This window comes from Cricetulus griseus (genome assembly GCF_003668045.3).
Source record: "Cricetulus griseus strain 17A/GY chromosome 1 unlocalized genomic scaffold, alternate assembly CriGri-PICRH-1.0 chr1_0, whole genome shotgun sequence".
In the NCBI taxonomy this organism is placed as follows: domain Eukaryota; kingdom Metazoa; phylum Chordata; class Mammalia; order Rodentia; family Cricetidae; genus Cricetulus; species Cricetulus griseus.
In genome coordinates this window covers 73,112,169-73,133,413 of record NW_023276806.1, presented here as the reverse complement: position 1 = coordinate 73,133,413, position 21,245 = coordinate 73,112,169, and the positions used below count along the sequence as shown (strand labels likewise).

The window sequence follows — 21,245 nt, the reverse complement described above, 5'->3', positions numbered from 1 at the left end:
ACTGTTTGACAATGTATTGCCTTGGAGACACATAAGGATAAAGATACAGAAATCTAGTCTATGGGGTTCAAGTATATTGTCTCATAGCTAGTAAACCAGGGTGGGGGGACAGGTGTGTAGAACTCAGTGTTTACCATGGCCATCATGAGCAAGTAAGCAATGGATGACTATTAACATTTCAAAATATTATATCCAGTTCATTACTCTGAACAATGTAGTTACATTTGAGAAAATCATTTAGCTGGCATTTAATGTAAATTACCAGAAGTGAAGTACAATAATCAAATGTTTAAGAGAAAAAAATATAAGATATTTCTATGGCAACACCACATGCAGAATTGTATTTTTTGCCTACATTGTCTCTCGATGTTTGTCTATAAATCTGTTACCTTTATCTATGTGTGTATTCACCCATCCTCCCATTCAGGGTACTGCTGAGTCATATACACTGCTATGCATCAAACAAGTATCATGCTACATGTGAGGCCTACAAAGATTATTCAGTGGCCCTTTGGTCTCCAGAAAGCATTGAATAGCAAAGAACTGCTCATGGAAAAATAAAATTTAAACTTGTTATGGGTGTGGTATGGACCATGTTACAAAGATGTCACTGCCCCTGGGACTCCCAGAAGAGCTTCTATGTGGCTGAAGTTTGAGGAATTGGAGGTGTGTAAAGTGACATAGGAAGGTATTGCTGCATTAGGGGACTTGAAACATAACTTTCAAAATATTCATATGCAATCCCTGAAAGTTATTGCTAGGCATTTTCTTAGTATATCCAATGAAATGTACTGCTGTGCAACTTGGAACCATGAGTAACAATCTAGTGACATAAAGTAATGTTTGACCTATGACAGGGCCATTATTGCTGGAATCACTGTACCAAAAGATGTGATCATATTTACCAGCTGGGGAAATATGCTGTCTCGCCCAGGTTGAGGTTCATAATGACTAAAGGCTTAAGTAGCCCACAATGACTCAGTTGCCCAAAAGCCCACAAGTAGACTGGAGAGTTGTCTGCAGCGCTTCATAGGCTTTCTGACTGAAGTCAGCAGGACAAGAAAGAGCAAAGTGTGTCCCATACTTTAGGAAAACATGAAGATCTTCAGGTCTCAGATAAGCCTAATGGAATCTCTTATGCTCACACTATTGTAATAAACAACTGATTGAACACGAGTCCTGAAGATAATATCTAGGAGTATCTTAGAATTGTCTTTGATCAAGATTTTTTTTTAAAAGATCAAAGCGTAGTTTTCCTATTTTAAGCTGTAATTTAAATAAAGTATAAACAATTTAACTATTGAAATTAGAGTACAGGAATGGCCATTTTAGTGTCTGCCAGCCTTACCTGTGTGTATGATAATTGGCACAGCTCTTCAAATTTGAAATAACAGAGTTTAATTTCTGTTTGCTTCTATAAAAATCACTGAACTATTACTAATGGAAGTTCACTGAACTATTATTGCAATGGGTTTTGTGATTCATACCTACGACTTCCTAACATCATATATGTAAGAATAATAAGACTCAGAAGTGAAATGCATCATTGGTTCTTGGTATTTCCAGAGGGAAATTTAAGATCATCGAATAAGTAGGAAGATAAAAATGTGCAAATATATGAGTAGAAGTCGTGAGACAATGACAAATTTATTTAAAAAAAAACAAACAAACTATCTTGTCTCTTCCACAGAGGAGAAAGATCTGAGAGAAATCAGCTGAAGCAAAACAGGAAATTGCAGTGACGTATGGGAAATGGTTAAAAACTTCTAGGTTTTTTGGAAATGTGGGGACCTGTGAAAGGCTTTGGTGGAATCTTGGGTATAAAAGTCACTCTGAAGGGATAACTAAATCAGGGAGGAAATAGAGAGCAAAAAGCAAAGAGTACTTGAAATGGAACAAGCAGAAAATAAAACAAAACTTTGCCAGATAATCCCTGCCTCGGGATCTTGCCTAGAAGGTAAATTACCCAAGTGGGCACTAAGCCTGGTCTTTCTCATTTCCTTTTTCACACCATGGAATAAGAAGTAATCGCCTTAGCAGGATTTACAGCCCTGATCACATCACCTGACAACCAGACTGGCCCCTCTGAGATAAAGCTTTTTGCTTTGTTTCCTGTCTTCAGAAATGAAAATATTCGATGAGTAGCTCCCCTGTTATTCAATCATTGGTTTCACTGATAATCAGAATCCCACATATCTCATTAATCCCTTGTCCTAGTGGACAAAGCCAGGTGGCAATCCCAGAAAAATACACAAAATAAAACAAACATGAAACAAACGAACAAACAAAAAACCCAAACATATGTATGTGCAACATGTGTGTGCTATTGCCTACAGAGGCTGAAAGACAGTGTCAGAATCCCTGGAATTGGAGTCACAGGCTGCCCTGTGAGCCCTGCGATGTATACACTGGGAATCCAGATCCTCTGGGGAATGATAGTTTCATTTCTTAGATGTACCTCATCAACTTGACTTTACTAATGCCCAGTAGAGATGTCAGAACATATGTAAGGTACTCTGTCAAATACAAACTGTTATTTAGTTGTGATTAATTCATTAGTGACTCACACCACCTGTGTTGAATGAACAGCTGTACACAAAACCATTTCATTAGTGAAATGCTTCCGTAAAACTCATCATGAGTCAGAGAATAAGAACATGCTCCTTACAGGACAGGGGTCAGAGTACTCTGTCCCTCATCTTATCAGTAACATGCTCTGCATACTTTCTTGGGAGACATGTTGTGTCCATACTTAAAGCTGCTATCGAAACCTTGGCTTCCTGTCCATAATAGTACAGTGATACAAAGTGAACATCCATGGAAAATAGAAGGATCTAGGAGCAGGAGGATAGGGAACTATGTGTACCAGAAACCATTCCACCTTAGACACGAAATTCTGAGCCTCTAATAGTGCCTTTTACACTTCAGTCTGGTAATCCCCATTACTGAGCATGACATCAACATTGATATTCAAAGAAACAGAAGGAAGTGCTCAGAGATTTTGTCCGTGATCAAAGGCTATGTCCCTTACTACAAGACTAGCAAATGTAATTAGAATATATCTACATGCTGAACTTGTTCTAGGCTGGCTAGATTCTAGACAACTGCTTCACAGAGAAAATGACAAGGGGAGTTGGTTGTGGCATCTGTTACCAGGCAATGGCTGTGACTTATACTTACCATGCAGTACTGTGATTACTAACCTAGTCCTTTACCTTAACTGAAACATCACCTTTTAGTCAAAAACTACCATTTTCACAGCCCCTCCCTTTGTCCAGACTCTGGTTATTATCTTTTTACTCTGTTTCTATGAGATAGACTTATTTTTCTTTTTGCAGATTTTTTTTTAAAATTAGAAGCAAGATTGTTTTACATGTTAATACCAGTTCCCTCTCCCTGCCCTCCTCCCCTACCACCCCCTAACTAAACCCTACCTATGACATATCCTTTCTCCTCCCCAGGGAGGAAGACTTATTTTTTAGATTCCAGGTGTATGAGAGTTGAAACAGTATGTTTCTATGTGCCTGTCTTATTTCATTTATCATAATGTCCTCACATATTGTAGTGAACGACAGGGCGTTAAGCATCTCTCACACACCCTGTGTTTTATTTACTCATCTGTATTTAATAACTGAATTTATTCTATGCTTTTGCTATTGTGAATAACACTGAAGTGAGGATGAGAGTGCAGATACTACTTGATATTCTGGTTTATATTCTTGTATATATCCCAAAGTGGGATCTATACAATTCTTCACTGGTTTTGGAGAATCCTCTATATTGCCTCCTAAATTAACTGTACTAGATTGTCTACCTAGCGGTGCTGTATAGATTATCATATTGTACTTGAAACTATGCCCAGGTACTTTGAAAATAAATTCAATATTTTAATTAAAGGCAGGATACCCTCAGCTTATAATTACATACAAAGTTTAGGGCCTGTTCTTCCATAAGGCTGAAGTCTTGCAGTAGAGGTTATATGCCAGATTAAAGCAATTATTGTCTTTCAGAACTAGTATTTACTGGATGTGGGGGGTGTGGATGGTCAGTGTGTGAAATTGTTTCAGCACAAGTGAAAGATTTAAACTCAGATATCCCAGATTTCACATAAGTAACCAGGTATGGCATTACCCATTGTATCCGAAGTGCTAGGGGACACACAGACAGCAGGATCCCTAAAGCTTGCTAACCAGGCAGTCCAGAAAGGCAAGCTCTAGTATGCTCACACCTGCACATGCATGCCACACTCATGTAGGGTAGCATTTATTAAGCAATTTATTGTTAGATACTATGGTAATGCTATGTACAGGTACTTTCATTTAATTCTCACGAAACCTTTTCTGAGTTAATAACTATGGTGTCTGTTTTGTAAAAGAGGCTTTGGAGTGTTCAAAAGATATATGTAGAGAGAAAGTTATAAATGGTGCCATTAGGGTAGAATGATTCTTCATCATGTCCTGTTTAACCATAGACAGTGTGGTTCTTTAAAATATGGACTCTTAACCTAATGGCAGGCTTCTGCCTCTGCTTTTCTCAGTCTTGCCTGTATGACTGATTTATTTCATAACCTGTTTGTATCCCTGCCATGGGCATAGTTAGAGTAGCCAGATGAGTTTTGTTTGGTGATGGAGCTGATATTTGTGAAGCACTGGTTCTTTGTATGTGCCTCATCATGTTTGCTGTGTTAGAGTTATTACTATTTTACACAAATATTGTAGAAACCTAATGAAGATTTTGATTTAAAAGAAAAAGTCCACGACTTTTTGTCATTCAGTAATACATTTTTTTGTTGTTGTTGTTGTTTTTCGAGACAGGCTTTCTCTGTGGCTTTGGAGGCTGTCCTGGAACTAGCTCTTGTAGACCAGGCTGGTCTCGAACTCACAGAGATCCGCCTGCCTCTGCCTCCCGAGTGCTGGGATTAAAGGCGTGCACCACCAACGCCCAGCCAGTAATACATTTTTGTCAAACAGTCAGTATTCATTCATTATTGGCTAAATGTATTTCTTTGTGTTTGGCCATCTACAGTGATCTCTACATTTTTCCCCACGAAGTTTCTGATACTTAGGCCATAACCAAAATATTGCGCTTTGTATACCAGCTCTATTTTCCACCAATTTACTGACTTATCTTACTCATTCTTGGTCCTTTTTATAACTTTTGTTGTTTGTTTTTTCGAGACAGGGTTTCTCTGTGTAGCTTTGGAACCTAGCCTGGCACTCTCTCTGGAGACCAGACTGGCCTCAGACTCACAGAGATCTGCCTGCCTCTGCCTCCCAAGCACTGGAATTAAAGGCGTGCACCACCAACGCCCAGCACGTTCTTGGTTCTTTTTAACAAGTTTAAAGCAAATTTGATTCCTATCCTTCCTAACCCAGACCAGTTCTTGTTAGATCTAGCTCATTGTAGATGATGTGTAACAGATACCTCTATAGCATACCTCAATCCTGCAGCCTAGGTCTGTGCTTTTCAGCCTCTCTACTAACCCTACTGAAGTTTGCTCACAAAATCTATTATGTTGGGACCAAGGATGTTTCTCCTGGTAAAGTGCTTGACTTGCATTGGTGAAGATCTGCTCAGTCCCCAGAACTGATGCAAAAAACACTAAGTGTGACATCATACACTTGTAAAACTGGGGAAGGAAGTGACAGGATATCCATGCACTTGCTGGACAGCTATCTATCAGAAACAGCAAACACTTGCTTCACCAGGAGACATTGATCCAAAAACTAAGCTGTACTAAGCCATTGAGAAAGACATCATGATATTAACTTCTAACCTCCTCAGTGGAGTTCCAGGACAATGAGAGACCCTGTTTCAAAGGAGGTGGGCAGCATTCCTGAAGATCTCACCTGAAGTTGACCTTTTGCCTCTTGCACATGCACAAATGCAAAACATGCACACACACACACACACACACACACACACACACACACACACAAACCGATCTTTATTCCCTTTGTTCCTATCCCAACAATTTTGTTTCTTCTATTTCAAGTTTATCTAGAGCTCATTCCCAAAATAGGAATGAGAGAACCTCACTTTGCCCTGCTTCGGTGATCTAGTTAGTTTCATTTCACATAAAGCATGCCATCTGTTTCTGTTAAGGAAGTTTTCATCCAAATTTGAAAGTTTTCTGCTATTATTTTTAATAAGAAGCTAATTAAATGGTATTGGTGATTCACTTACTACTATGATCATATTGGTGTTATTCATTTTAGTATTTTTGTAGAGCATTTTCATATTCATTTTTACTTATGAATAAAGCTCATATTGGCTCAATTATTCTAATCATGTAATCTACTGATGTCTGACAGATAATGAATTTTTGCACTTGCCTATGTGAATGAAATGGACCATATTTCTGAATGCTAATTATTACCCTTTCAGAGAATTAAATACAAGGTTTAGGTTTGGGGTTTTTTGCTATTAAATGGGAAGATTATCATTTTTAATGTTTTGGAATTATTTATGAGAAATTGGAATATTTATAGTTTAACAGGGGTCTTATAAAACCCCATTTCATTTCATACTTCCTACTGATAAATATTGACCAATTTTTAAATTTCTCTAAGAGTTGTTATTTACTTTAACTATGTTTTTACTAACTTGATAATTCATATTTTAGTTATCTATTTCACACGATTTTCCAAGTATATTTAGTAAAAATTGTATAAACTATGAAATTTAAATACATTATTAAGTGTAATTATATCTTTTCCCTGGTTTCTGACTGTGTTTTTTGTCCCTTATTTCTTTCTTCCTTTCTTTCTTTCTTTTATTATTCTTTTTTACTGCCAGTTTTTCTTTTTATTATAAATATTAATTTTGTGTTTTATTATACCTCTTAACAGATTTTGTTTTTAGTAGTTATTGCTTTTTTACTTTTTCTCTTGTCTTTAATTATTCTCAGTTTTGTAAGATGAATTAGTGGTTTATACAGTTGCATTACCTTTATTTACTAATAAGATTAATTTATAATCTTAACCTGACACCATGGAAACTTGAACCACTTCTCATAGGTTGAGTTCTCCTGTTCCCGTGAGAATATCTTCATCATTTGTTGTTAGTCCTGGGAAATGTGATTGTGTGTTTGGCTTCCACAGTCTACATTGTTTTAAAATTCTCTACAAAAAATTTAGAGTTGTTGATAATAAACTTTATCAAGTTAATTATAACAAACATATGAATTATCAAGGTACATGTTCAGTTGCATTCACTGGAGTCTGTGTTGTCTAGCATTTAAACATGACTTCATGGTCAGTTTTTGTGTGGAAACCTACAATTTCTCTATAGTTAGGTATCTAAATAAAATAAATTCAATTATAGAAGTGTATTTTAAATACATTGAGCGGCATCTTAGCAGCTTCTGCTTCTTCTCTGTTTTTTTTTTTTTTCTTTTGTTTTGCTTTAATTTCAGGACAGGGTTTTTCTATGTAACCACCCTCATTGTCCTAGAACCCACTCTGTAGACCAGGCTGGCCCTAAATTCAGACATCCGCTTGCTTAAGCCTTTGAGAGCTGGGTTTAAAGACACACACCATCATTGCCCTGAAGGTCTTATCCTGAAAGACAGTTGTTCTCAACTTTACTAATGCTGCAAACCTTTAATACAGTACCTCATGTTGTGGTGACCCCAGCCATAAAATTGCTTTTGTTGCTACTTCGAAACTGTAATTTTGCTATTGTAATGAGATTTAATGTAAAAATGTGTTTTCCTATGGTCTTGGGCAGCCCCTGTGTAAGGGATTTTCTATTACCAATTGCTTGAGACCAACAGGTCCAGAATAGCTGTTCTTGGAGTCTGGCATTTGGCCTGTGAAACTGAAGCTGTAACTTTACAATTAGTTACATTGTAAGCTTAGCCAAATTACTAAACTTCTGTATTTAGTCACCCATAAACTGGGCATAAGCAGAACCTTCCAGTTAAATTTTCTAAGAGGATCTTTGAGTTAATATTCAGAAGCACCTAAAAAAGTGCCTGACACATTGTAATCACGTAATAAGTGTGACAATTATTCCAAAGCATTGTTAGTGTTAATTAGAGTCTATAAGTATATCTGGTGTTTGACAAGGAGTCTGAAGATTCTGTGTGTGTTTGGATAGCAAAAGTATAAGCCGATAAGCTCTGTACAGTAATTGCCATCTTATTATTTTTATTACCTATCCCAACCTGTTCCTGATCTAGTTGACACATGCAGAGCCAGGCTTTCTATAATCCACACTCACTTGGCATCATTTCTCACCACTGTCAGGCTTGATAACTCATGGGGCAGGTTTAATTGACAGGGTTTTAGTATGAACTAGAGACAGCCTGTTCTGCAGGGTTGGTTTATTTTTGTTGAAAGAAGCTGGGTGTCTGACAATTATGTTTACCGGTGAATTTATTTCTCTGGTATACTCCTCACATTCCTAGGAGTAAGAAAATAGCTCCCTTATCCTCACAGTTTCTACATTCCCACAGGAGAACAAAAATTTTGTCTACAACATTAGATTTGTTTGCTAAACATAAGAGAACATAAATCCTCCCTGGGTCCCAGGAGGATGGCAGAGAAGGGGAGTGATCCTTACCAGCCACTTTGCTCTGTGTGTGCTGCATCATGTTGCCCTGAGAATGTGATGTTGGATTGGCTCATAAAACAGGCTTAGTAAATCCTTTAAATAGTGGTATGGGCAATTGTTCACCTTGAAAATTGATACCTGGGAGTGTATTATAAGGATTACTGTGTCTCCAGTATGGTCACTTGAGCATGTAGGAATGGCTTACTTTAAATTCCCCAGTCCTTTCACTATGATCTATGCCTTAGTTAGGGTTTCTTTTGCTGTGATGAAACACCATGACTAAAAAGCAAGATGGGGAGGAAAGGGCTTTTTAGACTTACACTTCAGCATTGCTGTTCATCACTGAAGGAAATCAGGACAGGAACTCAAACAGGGCAGGATCCTGGAAGAAGGAGCTGATGCAGAGGTCATGGAATGGAGCTGCTTATACCCATAAGCCATACTTTCCCATGGCTTGCTCAGCCTACATTTTTCCAGAACCCAGGACCAACATCCCAGGGATGGCACCACCTACCATGGGCTAGACCCTCCCCCATTGTTCACTAAATGAGAAAATATCTTACACCTGGATCTCATGATGGTGTTTCCTAAACTGAGTCTCCTCCCTCTGATGACTCTAGCTTGTATCAAGTTGACACAAAACCAGACAGTATAACCTACATGTACGCTTTTTCTCATTTGTTTCTCTCTTCCTCTCCTTCATGATGTTTTGACCTATAATAGTAAATATTTGTCAAACAGCTTCTCCTATTAATCCCATATTCTTTTCAAAGCATCTGGTGAGGGCAAACAAAGTAAGAAAAAGCAGTCAAGACAAACCCACAGAAACAGCTGACCTGAGCAAATGGGATCTCATGGCCTTCAGTCTGACAGCTGGAGAACCAACATAGGACCAAACCTGACCCCCTGAACCTGGGTGTCAGCTAGGAGGACTGGGCATTCTATGGGGTCTCTGGCAGTGGAACCAGGATGTATCCCTAGTGCACAAATGGACTTCGGGAGCCCATTCAACATGAAGGGATATTCTCTTAGTCTAGGTATAAGGGGGAGAGCCTCGCCCCGGCCCCAAATGACATGACAGATTTTATGATCCCTCATGGAAGGCATCACCCTCACTAGGGAGAGGATGGGGGATAGGATGGGGACTCGTGGGGGCATGGGAGGATGGGAGTGAGAGGGAACTGGGATTGATATGTAAAATAAGATTGTTTCTAGTTTAAAATTTATTTAAAAAAAGAAAATTGGGAGACCAAAAAAATACTGTGTAAATCATTAGAGAAAATAACTGGATTTAAATGCATTATGCTTTTCCATTTAAAAATATCTTTGTCTCTAAGATAATGTGGAAAAAATGATGCTAAAGAATGTTGTTACATAACTTAAGGGGAAAATTCATATCTATAGTTGTCCCATACACTGTCTTTTTATTAACATTTTTCTTTAAATCTAATACTATATAAAAGGTTGGTTTGGATTCTATCTAGTATATTTATAGTATGTTGTATTTTAAAATTGATCAATCATTTTTCAAACATGTCAGACTTCTCTCTCATTAAAAGTTTTGTAACTTTCTTTTATTTCCTCATAATTCAATACAGAGATCTCATCACTTACTTATATGTGCAATTGTTTAAAAAATGGTCTCTGTGTTAGCTAAAGCTTAGGATGTATTCCTCAGTGGCAGAGCATTTTCTTAGCAAGTATTAGATGCAATGTCCAGAAGCAAAAGAGATATCTGGAATAATAGCAAAGTGATTTTATAAGAAAATAATGTGTGCTAGTACCTAAATGCATATTATCAACTGCCCTAAAAACAAAAATAAGTAGTCAATAGTTTGCTTCTACTTGGAGTGTATTTACAGAATTCTCAGTATTCGTTTGACACTAAACTTTTCTAAATTAGTAACTGTTAGTAAAATTCTAAGCAAAATAATCTTCCCTAACATGGAAAATTGAACCATGATGATGGGAATTAAGATATGAACTAGAACTGCATAATTTATAGATTGAACGTCATATACTTTTGCTGTGTACAAAATATTTAAGTTTTAAATATCTCATCAACCTTGTATTTGTTAATAGCAAATCTGAAGGCTTTGAAAAAAGTCTCATATTTTTCCACCTGGGCCTTCACTTCTTGTTCTCTTTAACGTTTGCCTCTATGAGCTCTCCATTCAGGCATGCTTGGGAACAGCTCACTGATCTGCTCTATAGATGCACTGCACACATAAAATTTCCATTGCCTAGATAAGCAACGATGTCTCTGTCCCCTTTGCCTCCTCACAGGTATGATTTTGTGGAAGTTGAGGAGCCCAGTGATGGAAGTATTTTAGGATGCTGGTGTGGTTCTGGGACTGTGCCAGGAAAGCAGACCTCTAAAGGAAATCAAATCAGGATAAGATTCGTATCGGATGAATATTTTCCATCTGAGCCTGGATTCTGCATCCACTACAGTATTGTGATGCCAGTAAGTACAACTTTGAGATCATCTTTACTTGAATGAGTCAGCTATTATTTTATCTGAATTTCTCTTTTTAAAGATGAGAATCAGAAAAACAAACGTCAGACACCATTCTCTACCTTGGATTATTTTTACTGCAAAGGTCTCTTTGTAATTGTCACAATCAATCTAAGCATTTTCTATGGAGGTGATTAGAAATATTAAGTACCTTCATAATGTAGTAAAATGAAATATGTAATTTTTATAGTTCTAAGAAGATAGAACAAATGAAGCTCTGTTTTCAAACTCCAGAACTCACTTTTAAAAAGCCAAGCATGGCAGCTATTTCAGTTCTGGGGAGGGAGTAGAGAAAGGCATATGCCTGGGGCTCTCTGGACACCAATCTAGCCTAGGTGGTGTGCCCCTGCCAGTGAGAGATCCTGCCTCAAAAATTCAAGATCCTGCCATCTCACTTTGATTCATTACTTGAAATTTATTTACAAGGGATGTGTCCACACTGCGACTGAGGGGCTAGGTCAAGTTTGTGTCAATATTTTCATCGTGGAATTTATATTCAATGCATGTTTAAATGCCATTGAGTCTAATGAGCTATGCATGCACCTTTTATATTCTGTCTTCAGTTCCTCTAGCATCTCTCAACCAGGAGGCCCTGCTCTGGCCACTAAACTGACCTGAACTGGGCTGTCAGAGATAGAACTATGAGAGTAGTGAAAATGCTATAATTACTCTGATCATCTTTGAGGAAACAGTAGGCTATGGGTGAAAGAAAGGTTGGTTCCTACATTAACTAAGAAGTGTAATCTAGTGATATTAGAAAATTGCTTTTTTTTCTTCCAATTTCACAAACTTTGGTTCATTTGTGTTTATATTTACCTTGGTAGCTGATCTACCACTCTTTGCCCTAGCATTTTGGGTTCTTGTACCCCTCTCTCTCTCTTTACTTATAAACACATCTATTCCACTCTTAATAACAGTCTTCAGGATAGTGGGATTTGATGAGTGAAAATGTGACAGGTGATTATGCTTTTAAGTCTGGCAGAATGTTTTGAATTATCAGTGTATTGCTAAATGCAGCCCTCCCTCCCCTCAGACACACATGCACTAACACTGACCAGGAAAGGATTCATCTGTCTTAGCTGTGAATCAGATAATTGAAAGCCTAAAGGAAGAAAGCATACTTCTTGGAGAGCTGGTTTAAAGAATCTTATGGTATTTGCTCAGGGGCAATTGTCCCTGCATTATCCCTCATACATTTCTTTCCTTCTGTCATGGATGAACTTTTTTATTGACATCTCCACTTCCCCACAGGCAATGACGAGACTGAGTACAAAGTCATAGCTGCAAAGCAGGACCTGCTTCCCTGGCTTCCTAATTTTGTGATGATACAAATAGCATGAACCACAGTCCTTGGTAGATAATTAGCTGCCTGTCCTGATGTTTGCTGCATAGGCCTAGCTTAACACCATTTTCACTGCAGCTGTTCATCAAGATTTTCTGGAAATTCAACAATTCCCCCCTCCCCAGACTAGTCTAAGAACTGGGTGAGATTATTCTAATGTGTGTTACGTTTGTTATAAGCTGAAGGATAGAGAAGACACTTTAGAGAACTCAAGTTAAAAGAGTGATGTCATGTGTCCTCCAGATGCTCATGTGTTAGTCTATGACACCAGAGATACAGTTGGACTGTGGTGTAATTGCTGTCTGGATTCCCTTGTTCTAATAAGCAGAGGCCTGAATGGGGGCAGTCAATGATGATGTATCTACTACAGTCAATGAATGCAGTACACATTTTCCATTTTAAACCATTCTATTATTTATAAAAATATCCATATATTCAGTCTTATCTACTTTTGATTATCTAAATTGATATGAATATGATTGATATAAATTGTTATAAATATTTTACATGACCTGACACAGAAAACTTGAGTCAGTGAATCTTTTTTTAAATCTCAAATTACAGGGAAAAATGTGCTTTGAAGTGAGTTATATTTTAAAAGTAAGGAGCTCCAGCTGTAGTTTTATGTGTGAGAAGGAATGGACATCACGTTCTGGTGTGCCATGAACTTTCTGTCATTCTGATTACTATGTCATAGAAGAAAATTATGGCAACATTGATTTTCTCACAAGTACTTTTTTTTTTTTTGCTCACACGTACCCATTAAGTAATTGTGTCTACTGTTGTAAACTGATTTACCAAGGGGTGCTGGATTATTTTGAGTAAGGCAAGTTGAGTGAGCATTTCATGATTTATAAATATCATTGTCTTTATTATATTGCTGAAATGTTGGAACACATTTTTAAATTCCCAAATATCTTGGAATAAGACAAATTTAATGGGTCTTTCTATTTTTCTATGTTAAGTTGGTGTCATTAGCTGGGGTTCGTTTTGAAACTGCCACTGAGAGATGTTGATGTAATGTCATAATGACTTATAGCTTTGAAAAATATGATAAATATGATATTGGTTTACATATTTGACATTTAATGCTATATCAGATAAAATATTATGGTAATATGATTCCCTAGTCATGTATCATTGATAAATAGTGAAAGGTAAATCTGTGTAAATTTTATAGTAAATGATGTATTAGGTTTTATGATTGTTCACAAGAAGTTGATAATGTCATTGGTATTTTTTCTTCTTTATAATGAGAGGGTAGGGAGAGGAAGAGAGGGGAGGGTAGAGTTCTCGCACACATACTCTGGTAGATTAGTAATGAGAGATTGTTTAAGAAAAACTGAAAACATTGGGAGCTTGTATCCCTTCGAACGCCACACACAGTGAAAGTCTGAACATCCTTCAGATTTCTTAGAAAGAAAAGTGCTTATTTAATGTTGGAGTAATTTGTATTGGGTTATATACTCTGTAGTGTAGCACCAACACCACCATGTAAAATGGTAGGAAACACACAAAGACTGAACAGAACAACTTTTCATCCAGTATCAAAATATCTGATTACTAGTTTTATTTCTCATTTTTGTTAGGAAACTGTTTCAAAAAAGTATCTGAGTTTTTACGTAAAAATGTGCAAATTTAAGTCTGAACCTTTTCAGGGGTTTTCCTTTTCCTAATATGTAGAATGATTTTTATTGAGTATAATGCTGTGTATAAAATGTTGTTTTCAATGTTTATGAAATGTGAGGACTTTATCTTTCTCCTTCCAACAGGGTGAACATTTTGAATAATTATTGTACTCATTAAATTTTCTTAGTTTTATTGAATCTCACTTTTAACTGTTTGAGGCCACTAAGAAGTAATAAGATAATACTTCTAGCAGTTTATTTACTATTTAACATTTGATGGGTATTGAGCTATATTAGAGAACTAGATACTATAGCTTCCATACCATTTGACTCCCATGTGTTGTTCCCATTTTATTGATTGCTGGGGCATGTCGATGGGAATTAGGGAGAAAATGAACAGGGCATACCACTTACATACACTTCAGACCATCTACCCTTAAGATTCTACCAAATTCGTCTTAATTTAAAAAAAAATGTTTTACTTCTTTCCAAGTATGTGTATTGAGCAACATCTGCTTGAATATAGATCTTTCTGTTTTTTTTTTTAGTAGAATTATACAAAAAGAAACAAACTAATGCAACTCCTGTTACATTAAAAAAGCAAAACCATGCAATGCTGTCTAGGCGAGTTCAGCCCAGGTTCTGTGCTTTAACTGCATCAGAACCCAGTTGAATTTTGTCACACTGACTTTTTAAATGTCTTGTCCTGAGTGAAATCAATGTGCAGCCATTGTGGTGGTTTCTTCTGTGGGGAGGGGTTAGAAGGACACTTGGTGCCTGAGGTGCCCTTGAGGAATGCATGGCTGATTGCCAAGACAGTTATTAATTATTCAGACAGAGAACAAAGCAGTTCAGTGGATACTGGAAGTGGGGAGAGAAAAGGAGGGAGGCTATTGCCTCTTCCTTCTGGCTGTTCCAGTAGATATTTCATGTCAGTGCTCCGAAGAAAGAAGTCTCTAGTCTGAGAACAAATTCATTGTTTTGATTAGGTGAAGAAATATTCCAGTTGGCTCAGAAGGAAACCTTCAAATTCAGTTTCCACTCTTTTACTTAGAAAAAAAGCAGCCTGCTCTTTGGAGTGGTATCCACACACAGATGCTATGGGGCAGCCCTTGGTGACAGAATATGGTCAATTTTCTCCAAAATGTTAAATCATAATAATTATTGGCTCACACTCCCACGTTGCCCTATTAAACTAGAACTTGTTTTCAAAACAATTTCTTATTTACACAGATAAAGAACAAATAAAATAGTGATGAACTGAAAGGTTGTGGTAGGTTTGAGAACTTGAGAGGCATTGCAAACAACAGATATCAACCATCCTCGGAAACACCTGTCAAATGACTAGAGTCTTATTAAAATACACAAGACTTTGGTGTATTTAGGAAAGGAGTCGTGAGAGGTCAGTATTTCACTGCATGAGGGATATTTTATAATTGTTGCAGATTCTAAACTTGGCTAAAAAGTGTGTGTGTGTGTGTGTGTGTGTGTGTGTGTGTGTGTGTGTGTGTGTGTGTGTGTGTGTATACAAGCACATGCATGAGTCCTGCATGCCCTGCATGTAAAGACCAAAGTACAGTCTCAGGTGTGTCTCCTCAGTAATGACACCCCCTTTTCCCTGAAGTAGTTTCTCATCAACCCAGAACTTGCCAGCCAGAGAGCCCCAGTGATTTGCCTCTTCACTTCTCCAGGAGTAGTAGTCAAGGCAAGCCACTGTACTCAGTGGAATATTTTGCTTTGTTTTTGTTGATGATGTTTCTGGGAATAGAACTCAGGTCCTTATTGAAAGACAAACACTTAACCCATTTTCCTAACTCTTTCACCTCACATGAATTATTTCAATAAACTTTGTTGAATAAATTATTTTGAGAAAATTTAAATATGTATGGTAACATTTCCCCAAATCTCTAGTATTTTGCTTCTATCTTGCATTAAAGAAAAATTATATATCTATCTAAGTATATAATTGGTCATGTGAGTGATTTGGAACACTTTTAATAGAAACTGTTGGGAGGAAATGAATGTCATAATTCTTAAAGAAAAACTACTAACAAATAAAACCTGGAAGGATGATTCAGCATGAGTTTGATATCAAATATAAACAACTCTGAAGAGCTTATTGTATATGCCTATTGTCACTTGTCAGAGATTCTTTTTTGTTTGGGGTGGTACTGGTTGTCTTTCCATCAGCCTTGCTTAGAGATGCTGATGCAAGGAGCTCTACATGGCACTGATCTGCTGCCATTACCTTGGGTGTAAAACATGGTGAGATGGCTGTAAAATATAAATAGAGCAGGACTTTTTTACAATATTGGAAAAATGTTTTTATCGTCAAACAAACAGGCTTACTTTTCGACTTGGCTTGGAGTCTGTATGCATATTTAATAGCCAATATGACATGTATTCCCTCTTTACTGTCCGGAGCTGCAGAAAGAGGGGCAAGAATTTCTCATAGAATTTATATGGATGTGTTTTAGATCATAGCACTTGCCTGTGTGCTCCAACTTTCCTAAGATGCATATTGAAGACTATCAATTTGTCAACTGACAGTATCTGTTAATCATACTACTATGATGGATTGCCCTCTGCTTTCCTTCTTGCTCAACACTAGCCTTATCTGGGTATTCACAGATGTTGTAATTCCAGCACATGCATGGTTCTGGACCAGATACTCTCCCATTCCACTGTGTGAAAAGACACAATAAAATAAAAGAAATAGTTTTTCATTTATTGATACTTTGTAATTATATTTAACTTCTGTTTAACTTAATACATTATGCTTATTTTTATCTTTGGAGAATTTATACACAGTTACTGTATTTACATAATTTCTACCCCTCCCTTCCTTTACTTCCCTCTAAGTCCACACCACTCCCTGTCAAATTTATAACCTCTTCTTTAATCATTGCACAGAAACATTGATACACACACACACACACACACACACACACACACACACACACACACACACACAACCTTCTGAGCTAATTTAGTGTTTCTGGTATGTACTAGTGATTAGGGATGACCTCTTGGGAACAGATAATCTATCAAGGGTTTTACCCCAGAAGAAAACTATGTTTCATTGATATTTTATGGCGTTTTTCATTGATATCTGCCCTTACTTTGATAATTTGTTCACATGCACTAATATTGTTCTTGATTGTTTTCTGGTATTCCTACATTCTTGAGGAAAATCATTCTGTCACTTATCTGTGCTCTTTCTGATGTTTTTATATAGGCACCTGGAACTGCAAATTCCACCCTCTGACTGCTTTCATTCTATCCCAATTGTCTTTTATTTCAGTTCATTTCAAGACTTTATTTTGTTTATTTCTCCAATAACTCTTCATCATTCAAAGATGAGTTGTTCATGCTAAGTGAGTTTGTGCAATCTATAGTTTCTTCTGGTATGAATCTCAACATTTATTATAGTATGTCCTAATACATGTTCTATTTTATATAAAATAAAGCAGGAAAATTTGTACATTATCAACTTAGGCTGGAATATTTTGTAGATGTCTATTAGGTCCAATTAGTCTACAATGTCATTTAGTTCTAATGTTTACATTCATTTTACTCTAAGTTAGTATCTAAACTTGAAGGTGAGATTGTTTTGTTGTTGTTGTTTCCTTGGAGATAGTAAAAAGATGAATCTTGTTTTCCTATTCAAATTATAAGCTTTTGTCTTTTGATTGGGAGATTGAGACCACTGATAGGCAAAATTATTATTGAAAGATTAATGGCTTAATTGCAATCATTTTGTTGGTTTATGGTATTTGTTTTCTTTTACCTGCTTTATATAATCCTTATCCTACAATCCTTTATTTTTCCCCTATAGCATCTTACCTAGTTCTTTCATCAGAAGGACATCAAAAATAGTCCTTCTGGTACTATTGGAATAGATAGTTTAATGCTTATAAATTTCTTTAACCTGTTGTTATTACAGAATTTTTTTCTTTATCTTTCATTCATAACCAATAGTTTTGTCAGGTGCAATAGAATGGTTGATATTTTTCAGAACTTAATTCGGTCACATGGCTCCAACTCCATTGAGAAGTCAGCTATTATCCTTATGGACTTGCCTTTATGTATATCATATGCCTCTTGTGACTAAACAGGCATATCTTTCCCTAGATTTGGTAAATTTTTTTTCTATAATTTCATTGAAGTTGTGTCTATGCCAATCATTGACCTGGGATTCTTTTTCATCTATGCCCATGACTTATAGGTGTTCTTTATTCATGGTATCTCAGTGTTCCTTAATATTCTGTGCACAAGGAATAAGAGCTATTAACCATTATCGATTTGTGTAATTGATCCAGGTCCTTTATTTCATCTTGAAGCCCTAATGTTGTGTCTTCTTTGTGATCCATTGTTCTTCTAAGGCTTTTCCCTGAGGAATTTTAATTGGACTTCAATTTTCTTTAGTATTTCTTTTTATTAAATTCAATTTTCATATCCTGGATTATTTCATTCAGTCATTTGTTCATATTTTCTCACACTTCTAAGCATGTTCCTCTGTAACTAGAGAGAAAATAATCTTGCTTAAATGCCTTGCTTTTGTGGTCATACTGAGGGGATTGGTAACAATGGAGAGGGGGAAAAGCCACATCTTGACAGGGTGATAAAAATTGAGGAATATACGGTCTTGTGTATCGATGTAATAGTCATAATGTCTATTCGGGAGTTGCATGCTTCTTTTCAGTAGATTGACCATGTAACAAGGAATTTTGACCCTGTGTCATCAGAAGCTCAGCTATGGGTAATGACTTCACTTACACATCCTCAACCAAATAAAGGGCTTTGCCAAAGCAACCTCAAAGAGGTGAACAGCTTGGTTAATTGATAAGTGCTTTCTAGTCAGTCGCACTAAGATACTGATAATAATTTGTTCATTAGGTGTGATGGGCATAACCAGATGATTCACTTGCCTTTCTGTGTTACTTGATCCTTCTTTCTTGCAGCAACTAATACTCTTTCTTTGTTCTGTGTATTTATTGTTCAAGTTATATGATATCAAGTGTTTATTTTCTATTCGATGTTTCATATGCCTCTTGTACCTGATGGGACATCTCTTTCTCTAGATGTGGGAAGTGTTGTTTTATAATTTCAAGTATTTCCAAGACATTTTCCTGAAGAAAGCTAAAAGCTCCTTTTCATTGTTTCGCAAGTCTGTGTTTCTCTATAGAACAGCTCGGGCAGTTCTAGTACTTGCTTTGTACACCAAGTTGGCTTCAAACTCTCAGAGGTGCTCCTGCCTCTGCCTCCCGAGTGCTGAGATTAAAGGGTACAACCAGGCCTGGCTTCTTTTTCTTTTTTAAATGAAAGAATAATAGAAACCCATTAAAGTGACAATTATCTAAGACTCTAAAACAAAATTTGAGGCAGGAAATGGTCCATCTCCAAATAAATCTATGCAGTATTTAATAATGTCTCTGAAATTGTGCCTGTATATTATTTTGCATTGCTATAGAGGAAATGCCTTTTATAGTAGAGGAACAGTATAATAGGGTAAAAAGAGAAGTCACTTTCCTGCTGGTGTAAGTTAATGAAATAGCATTAACTGTAATTAGTTGTTGTAGGGAAAGAACTGTGTGACATTTTGAAGAGCAAGGTACACTGCATGCCCAGGCTTGAGTCCCAACACCTGAAGGGGTAGGTATTAATATGGATGACACATGCTCTGGATGAAGTTCTTAGAAGTCACAGCAAACATTTTGACCTGAATATTTTCTTTCTCTATAGAGTACGATGAGTGATGTAGCCCTGGGTTGCCCTAATCCATTACCGATAAATGTAACACAAATAATTCCCAAGTCTACCAGAGAATTATTTTCTTTTGACTTCCTAGGACACTTTCTGACTTACACTTTTGCAGAGAACAGATTAACTTTAAAATGAAGTGTTATGTGTCCCTTAGAGTCACCTTTAGGGCACTAAAAGAAGCTTAATATTTGCCATTAAATGTCACATCACTAAAGTGAGCAATTGAAACACCTTGATAAGATCTGTGTAATTACCATGTGTTTAAGCTGTTTTCCCAAAGTCATAGGATCATGTGTGTCTCCTTATATAATGGACTTATTAATTATACTTCAAGGGCTTCAGTAATTTGTCTCTATTTCTTCTGCTTTACTTCAGACTTATTAGGCATTAATTTAAGAATCTCTGCTCCCTCTCTCCTACCACTACCCCCATCTCCCCCAAACCCACCTACTATCTATTCCTCAGAAATGGTAAGGCCTCCCATGGGGAGCAACTTTTAATGTAAGATTCTCACCTTTTAGAACTGAAGAAGTGGCTCAGCTTAAGAGCATTGCTATTCTCCCTGAGTTTGGTTCCCAGCATCCACATAGCAGCTCACAACCTTCTGTCCCTTCAGTTCCAAGGGTTCTGATGCCATCTTCTGCCCTTTATGGAACCAGGTACATCAGTGGTGTAGAGACATGTATACATGAGACAAAACACCCATACATATAGTATTAATTAAGAAAAAAAGACCTTCAGGTTTTTAAAAAAGTAGAATGACAGTTATACAGACTTGTCCTCCCAGCACATAGTAAGCTAAATTTGGATCCAACCATGACTCTAAAGTGAGTACTCAGATAGCCTAGGCGACAATATGAAACACTGACACTGACACACACACACACACACACACACACACACACACACACACACACACACACACACACAGAGGCACACACACGGGCACACATGGACACACACAGCCATGCAGTTACCCTTATGATGGCCTTTGTTTCTGATTTTTCACTTCAGTATCTACCTTATCAGTGTTTGGTAAGATGTAGTATTGTTTAAAAAAAAAAGTATTCATTGGAGCTATGTTTGTTCTGTTCAGAGGATGGAAACTAGGTATCCACTAAGCAAGGACTCCATCACTGAGCCTACTCCAGTCATAGCTATATTGCACCATTTCATGGTTTTATTTGAATGTTTATACTTATTGTCAATTTTGTACAAAAATATACTGTTGATCAAATCCACTCCCACTCCCTTTCCCCCAGCTCCCCCCCCCCAGTCTCTTTTCCCTCCCAACCTCATGTGCTCTTTAAAAAACCCACTCCATGTACTCAGTGTTATCAATGTAGGCATGCCTACGGCATCTCTTGAACATGTACTGTTCTGTTAGATTCTTTCTGTAAGTCACCTCATTTAGTTTTGGCAGTAACAATAG

General features: G+C 36.9%; 1 protein-coding gene across 1 annotated transcript in view; it reads left to right on the top strand.

Annotated features, from left to right (window-relative positions):
• Positions 1 to 21,245, top strand: part of Pdgfc (platelet derived growth factor C) — a 162,210-nt gene that overhangs the window by 112,095 nt on the left and 28,870 nt on the right. Inside the window, exon 3 of the mRNA XM_027392923.2 lies at positions 10,846 to 11,026. Coding sequence (XP_027248724.1) covers positions 10,846 to 11,026 — 181 coding nt within the window. The remainder of the gene's footprint in view (positions 1 to 10,845; positions 11,027 to 21,245) is intronic.